This window comes from Pundamilia nyererei, unplaced genomic scaffold (assembly GCF_000239375.1).
Source record: "Pundamilia nyererei isolate P.nyererei 1_Seehausen unplaced genomic scaffold, PunNye1.0 scaffold00105, whole genome shotgun sequence".
Taxonomy (NCBI): domain Eukaryota; kingdom Metazoa; phylum Chordata; class Actinopteri; order Cichliformes; family Cichlidae; genus Pundamilia; species Pundamilia nyererei.
Genome location: NW_005187506.1, coordinates 2,019,640 through 2,027,375, shown reverse-complemented (window position 1 = coordinate 2,027,375; position 7,736 = coordinate 2,019,640). Strand labels below are relative to the sequence as shown.

The 7,736-nt window shown below is 45.8% G+C and overlaps 1 protein-coding gene across 3 annotated transcripts in view; it reads right to left on the bottom strand.

Moving 5' to 3' along the window:
* LOC102202424 (semaphorin-3D) overlaps positions 1-7,736 on the bottom strand; it is a 99,336-nt gene that overhangs the window by 4,118 nt on the left and 87,482 nt on the right. For all 3 annotated transcript variants that reach the window (XM_005740897.1, XM_005740899.1, XM_005740898.2), the window contains exons 13-15: positions 5,142-5,230; positions 2,730-2,771; positions 2,109-2,266 (exon numbers count right to left, since the gene is read on the bottom strand). In XM_005740897.1, coding sequence (XP_005740954.1) covers positions 2,109-2,266; positions 2,730-2,771; positions 5,142-5,230 — 289 coding nt within the window. The remainder of the gene's footprint in view (positions 1-2,108; positions 2,267-2,729; positions 2,772-5,141; positions 5,231-7,736) is intronic.

Below are 7,736 nucleotides of genomic sequence, written 5' to 3'. Positions count from 1 at the left end.
ACACACACACACACACACACACACACACACACACACACACACACACACACACAGTTAGAATCTGTATTTATTAAACACTTCATTTAGGTTGAATTTAAGGAGCAGGCTTGAGTCCGTGAGCTTCGTTCTTTGGTCGTTTGCACTCCTGACTCACAGCGAGAAGGTTCAAAGCTCTTTACTGTATTTTTCATTTGATTTATTCAGATAACAGCGACGGTACCAGCACATGGATACTGTGAGTAACATGCAATCGATTGAACATAAAGACTTTTAGCCAGAGCTTGGTTCAAACATGGACGATGGATGGATGCACTGAGCCTCTCTCATGCTTTATATCAGCATTTATTTGTTTTTGTAAAAGCTGCACAGTCCTCTGATGATTTAATTCATGCTGAAAATGTTAAAAGCAGCTTTGTGTGTGCGAGCAGACGTCAGACTCATCGGTTAAAGCACAGCTGACAGCGGCAGCAGCAGATAAGGCCGTGCCTTTAGATAAACTCGTATAAGTGCATTAAATCCTCCCCCTCGCTGTTGTTGCTGCGCTCCCCTGGTGCCAGAAAAAGGAGCTACTGAGATTATGAATGAGGAAACGTGGAGTGAGAACAGGCTGTGAAAATACAGAGTGTTTGTTCAGACTTTTGTCAGGTCTCGTTCTGCTTCGGCCTCCCCGTTACCCCCCCAGCCCTCGCACCCATCCTCCCCTTTTTTAGCTTTAACTCATCTGCACGACTCCAAAAATCACAATTCCTGCATCCTTCTCTCTGTAAGTGTTTGAGGAAACTTGAGCGCAGCGTGTACTCAAGTCTTAGAACCTCACTGGCTGTGCAGGCGCACGATCAGCTGATACAGATGTCATTTCAGCTTTATGTCACTGCTGCGCCGCCCATTTGACCTTTTTATCGCCCTTCTTATGATAGAAATTCATGACAGAACTGCTTCATGGTCATTAAAAAAAAGAAATGAGTTAATGTTTATTTTAGCAACGATCTGCAGAACCGAGGTTCAAAAATCACTTTCAATCATAGCACGGTTCACTGGAGGTGCCAACTTACTCCTGGAGCAGTGCGAATGCAGGAGTTGTCATTTTCCACTTCATTTATATCTGTGAAAAAAGGCTCGTGAACGTGTTCTTGATTTAAATCCACGAGATTGTGTCATTGTTTTTTATCCTGAAGGCCATCAGAGGGACAGCAGAGCATGTTTTTACTGTACGGCAGAGGCTGTCAAAGCTCCAGAAGAAGTTCGGTTCTCACGCTGCAAAATTTTAACGGCTAAAACTCCAGTTTACCGGCATCAGCACCGTGCACAGGTCGATCTTCCTGCTCCCCCGGCATGACCAATCACATATGAGAGGTCACACGAAGGTGGTCGTCAGCTCGATAAGTCAGCACGGGGTTTATCAAACTAGGGGGCGGCTGTGCACACAGAGTCATCTACTAATTGGAAGGTCGGTGGTTCAATCCCTGGTTCTTCCAGTTTGCACGTTGCATGTTATCTTTGGACAAGACTCTGAAGCCCCAGTTGTCCCTCATGCATCCATCAGAGCATGTGCACATGTGTTAGACAAGATGCTTGTGGGTGAATGCGGCTTCAGTTACCATGGCGATGTATCCCAGGAAGATGTGTGTGCATTAAACTTTTATTTTATATTTTGAACTGGTTACCAACGGCCCACCTGCACTGGCTCTGTGGCCCGGTGGTCTGCAGGGGTGCATGCGAGTCATGCCAGCTTGTTTTTCACAGAGATATCTGGCTCTCGAGGTGCGAGTGTGTACGCTGAAATGTCCCTGTGGTCTGCTTTCTGTCACACAAAGAGCCGTAAAGACTTTACACCATCAGAGTAAACTGGGTGCCTGACGTCTTTGCCTGCTCTGATTCTTATGAAGCTACAGTAGTGTTGAAAAGTTGACAATGTTTGCACAATTATCTGTTTTAAATGAAAAAAAATCACGTTGTTGTTGAAATGTGCCACATGGATGAACTTCATCTATTATTTTTGAGCAACAGCCAACATAAGCAGGGCTGAACGCAGTAAGAGTAAATCCTACAGCGTGTTCACACTCGGGTGACTCGGGCTGATAAACGTCCTCCCTCTCCGTCCTCGTTACCTCCGGCTCATGGCGAAGTATCTGGAGCAGGTCTGTCCATCCCAGGAACAGTAGGGGTCTCTGGCCAGGCAGCACTCGGCACAGCCGGTCCCGTATAACTCGCACCTCTGGAGCCCCAGCTGGGCCACGCCGAGCTCGCTGGACACGTACAGCTGTTGCTGTGGAGCAGAGGGGGAGGAAGAGGAGAGCATTTCTGTAGGCTGGCCGTGCATCCTCATGGCTCATATCTGTTGCACAACTCTAAAAAAGTTGCTCAACATCCTGTTTCACCCATAATCTTCATATAAGTTCACGCTTCTCTCAGTTTTGTATTTTAAATGAAAGATTTCGGGGACTCGTGTCACCGAAATCTATAAAGATGTAAAGATGCTACAGAGAAGAATGATTTATTCAAAGCTGATTTTGCTGCAGAAAAGTCAACATCTAATATTTAGATCAAATTTAAATACTTTAGATATCTTAGTCTGAATCGTCTGGACAGATGGAAAAACACACATTTCCTGTTTGACCAGGACCATCACTGTGACATGAACCAAATAATGACTTATTTAATTTAAGAAAGCTCCAGAAATACATAAGTAATCCAAGTCCGATGCTTCAGAGAGAAACAGAGAGACTTACTCGCTTGGTGGAAAGCTCCATGCTGAGGATGGGAGTGGGACTCTGTGGGATCAAGAGGAGAAGCATAAATATAAGAAGTTACAGATAACGCGCGATGACAGACGGCGGCGTTCATCGATGCAGCGTGATAGGTGAGAATTATTAACGAGACGAGGAATAATTTAGGATTTAGGAGTAACTGCAGTGCCGGCTTCATCGGGCTCGAGTTGCACAATTCAGAAAAATTCTTATTGGTGAATAAATGTGGGAGAAAGCGAAGACGAGCAGCGTTTAACAGCTGGAGCAGCTGGCAGCAGATAAACTTTTAAATGAGATTATTAGTCAGTAAATCAGTGGACGATTAAAACTGGCCAACATGATATGTAAACAACACGGTTCACTTATTTATTTTTATTACGTACATATTTAAACAGCGTTTATATATCGATGTTACAGTGGACAGATACTCATGTGAGCATAGTTTTGAGGATTCTTTGACTCTATGCGCACGTTTAATGGCAGTACTTGTATCTTGTAACCTTTATATGTGTTTCACAGCTTATTTAATATCATTTGTACCCGAGCAGCGACTGCAGGTCCAGCTAAATTTGTCAGCATCTGGAAATGAAGCCCAGACTCCCCGATGCTCAAACCAAACCTACTTAAGTGACGGACTTGAACAAATGAACTTAGTTACTCCCTGTCAAAAACGACCCAGTTTATATAAAAAAGAACAAACACGTTCTTATTTGCAGACGAACCCGCAGGAACGGAGGAGGAAAGGTCGACTCGCACGGCTGACTCCAAACCACAGACGCTGCTCCTTAAAAGCAGCAATAATTCAGCTGTTTGAGGTTGAGGAATGCCTCGCAGCGACTCACGGCTGAGGTCAGGGCAACTACTGAGATTAGAAATCTAATAAGTCTCTTTCTTCTTCGGGGGGTAAAATTACCCCCCAGCTCCATTTTTCTGGCTCACTGACTGGGTAAAGCGTTTCACAAAGGGAGTCGACGACCCCTGACCGCGCTGAGCCGAGGAGTCGAAGTGAAGGAGGGACAAAGTGTTTTACAGTGATACGACTATCCTGCGTTCTGTCACAGCCAGAAACTGAACAAGCTCGGTCAGCCCGACCCCCCGCAGCCCCCCGCAGACTTCAGCCCATAGAAATAAAAGCTCTCGTTTCGTACGCTGCCCACAGCTGTCCGGCTGTTTTGTGAGTCTGCTGGAAATGGGTTTGTTCCTGTCTTAATTTCAGCTGGAAGTAAACAGGCCGAGTGTGTGTGGCATCCTGTTTGTTGGTGGCTTCTCTTCCTTCACCTGCCCTCAGCTCCAGCACCGGCTGGGTTTCATTTCTCCGTTTAACTTTCTGCTTCCTTCCCTCTCTCCCGTCTTTTTATCCCCCTCCTCTGCATCCTTCACTCTATTTCTGTCCTCTGTGTTTTTTTTCCACATTTAGTCCAGCTGTATTTTTTCCTTTCACCCTGATGCATCCATCCCTCCTCACGTCCCTCACTTCTCTCTTTTTGCCGTCCCCATTAGCTTATTTACCCAGATGACCTTGGGAAATATGTGCCCTGCTATCTGTTTTTGTGTTTAGTGGAGTTTTTCCAGAAAACGATGTTCGATCACACGGTCCGGGCCTGGCAGATGGACAGTGGGAGTCACGGAAACAAGCCCTGTGGTTTTAGCCATAAAAGTCCCGTGTAGTTCGCCTCTGAGCTCGAGCCTTAAAGGTTCTGTGGGAGACTCGTTTGAAATCAGGTGGTGCCGGCAGTGAGGCGTGCAGAGAGAGCTTCAAAGACAGCTGCAGCAGGACAGACGGCTCAGTTTCTGGGTGCTCGCACGCTTGAGCGACTGGACCAGTTTATCAAAAGGTGCTGTTAAAGGAGACTTGGGTTTGGCCTGGCAGTATAAAACATGGGCATAAACACCATGATGTCACCTGCTGGTTTGTGAAATCCAGTTGTGAAATCTTCAGATTAGCATCTGGTGTTTGAGCGAGACACAGACCTGACTGTGAAACTGATTTTGTGAAGTCCTGAGTGAAGAATCGGCCCCGTCTGAAACTCTGAATGACCAAAATTTACAAAGTGAACTTCATGATTTATTCAGTTTGACCTGAAAGAAACAACCGAGCCCACAAACTCATCAGGGAAGTGTTTACAGAGGCCCGGCAACAGACGTGTACGGGAAGGAAGCGTTTCTGCAACCACAGGAGGCACATCAGCTGTTCAGACCCAGCAACTACATCCATCCTTTTATTTTGACTGTTTTTCTCTGATGGAGAAACTGAGGGCTGTTAGTCACAAAGTAAACCTGCTTTGTCATCAGGACAGCGTTAATCACACAGAGCTATGTGGATATAACAGGTTGGAAAGCATTAACACCACCTTAGTGCTCTCCATCGCTCACAAACCTGTAATAACATCTCACCTGGAAGACTGTCAGCTCCTCCAGTATGACCTCCTCTGTGACCCAGTTGTCTTTAATGACAGACACCGCCTTCACCACCTTCCCATCATCTGCAACATAAAGAGGATTTTTGACCGACGTGCGGGAATCCTGCAGCAAAACACACGTTTTCATTTCAGCTTTGAAACCAAACTCTGCCCCAATAAAACATCTGCAAAGACGGTCTTAGATTTATGCCGGCGTGATGAAACAGTAAGAATGCATCAGCCCCTCTTTAGAGAAACTGCAGCAGGAAAAAGTTTGTACGTTTTATCTTTCCCGAAGCAGAGCCAGGAGTTCTGTTTCACAACGGCCTCCCAGGAAAGCCCCTTCGGGAGATGACGCGTCTGAAAAACAAAGCTACACGACCAAAGCTCGTTCCCACGTTGGCACGGGACACAGCGGTAACCCTGGTAACAACGCTAAACAGGCACCTCGCGCACAATCTATGGCAGTTTGTTGTTACACGTGCCAGCTGTGACGGTGAAACCACACACTGCACTTAGGATGGACAGCAAAACCATATGGAAACACACACAAACACACACAAATCAACTGCTGAAGACGCAGACGGGCGCGCATTTGTACGCTTGCATGTTCAGGCATTCAAACACGCTCGCTCGCATCACGCCAGCATGCTCATAAAGCTCCGCTGTGGGAAACCGTGTGTGTTTGCAGCTGTTTGTGAGGCTACTGCATGCTGTGTGTGTGTCTGCAGACATGTCTGTCAAACAAGTGTGCCCTCATCACTGAGTAATGATGCGCTTCGATGCCTGTGGTCACCACGTTTCATTTCACAGTAAAAAATGTAATCTGGTAGCTTTGTGATTATACTGATCCCTGCTTTTTGTTTTCCTAGACTCTAAACACCGAGACCTGGAGCACAGCACAACCTGGAGATGAAACAAATCCAACAAGCTTCTATAAAATAATGTATGTGTTTCCCACTGGGTCCTTTATTTGCTTCAAACTGAACCAGAGTCAAACATAAAGGAAGCACGACAGGCAGAGCGAGGACAGCCGCTAGTTTTTGTTTTTTTACTCATTTATTGTCACAAACATCCAGGACAGCGAAAAGTCAAATCTCAGTTTCAGAGAGAATCATGGATTTCTTAACCTTTACTAAAACAGATGGACTCGTTCTCAGAGGCACGTTTCTGTTAATCAGTGATGAAATAGCACTAACAAACTTTAAACTTCCACAGTTGCTTTGGAGCCTCACAGAGCAGCACAAAGGTGTTCGCTTTGAACTGAAACCAGCAGGTCACTTTTGACCTTTGGGGTTTATATTTAAGACCTCCATTAAGTCAGGTGAGGTCAGGGTTCATCGCTCCGGGAGACCCACATACATGAATCTGATCCCCTGCATACCAAACCCGGGCACAGACATCTCCACCTTTCATTTGTTATCGTTCAGACGATAGGGAGAATGTGCAGGTGTCCGCGGCGTCATCGTGTCAGCCTCGGTGTTTATCAGAATACAGGAGCAGACGGATAAGAGCGCTGATAGTCCGTCTGAGTGATAGATGGTATGAACATAATAAAGCCATGCCACGAAGCTCCCGGTGCACAGCTTTTGTGCTGATGTTAATTCAGAGGATGTCTGGAGTGGTGACTTTTAAGCACTATGTGACCTTGGTGACCTCGCTCTGCCATCGTGGACGAGTTACGACGCTTTTTAAATGCTTCCATTCTCCAATAACACCACCTCCAGCTGATTGTGGAATATCTGCACACTGTCTCGTTGTAACAGTGGGGTCCTATCACAGTACAGTTTAAACCTTTTCTAAACCCATGCACTATTCATCCAATCACAGCAGGGTCTGTGAAAAGCTACAGGACAGAGCAGCTTCAAGTTACAGTGTTTGATTTAAACGAACTTAAGCATCTATCGGCGTATCTGTGAGCTGTTTGTTAAGATTTGCAACTCAGGATGAAAAAATTGTTTTGTGACCTGAAGCAGAGCAGAAAGTGCTGAATGACAGACCACGTCATGTTTTCTTGACAGCAGAAATGAAACACATCTGCACTATTTACTGCACATTAGCAGACTGATGAGCTAAATCTGAACTTAACTGGGCTGGATATAAAAGAAGCTTCTGTAAGCTTTCAGCGCACAGAGCTGCGTTCACTTTAATACCTTTGAACAGATAAATTAGAAGCCACAATCCAAGCGAGTACTCGGCCGCAGTGACCTGTAGACTTCTCAAAGCTGTATTTCAATCCTAAACTAAACGGTGTGATGCAGGCGTGTGATTAAAGAGTAGGATATTTTTAAAATGGGATATAACAAACCAATAAAAAAAGTCATCTGTCACTCAGAAAGCACGTAGAAATATTCCTCCTGGTGGTATTAGGTGAAAGATTAGAAGGAGCATTTATCAGGCAGGTGAATGTGGAGCTAACGGGGGGATGAGGTGGTGGAGAGGAATCCACTCAGCAGAGATGTATGGAGCAGTCGCAGCACCTCCGGCCCCCCGATCTGTCGCCAGCACTTAAATAACCGCTGCCATTAATCATGCGTGCACACACACACACACACACACACACACACACACACACACACACACACACACA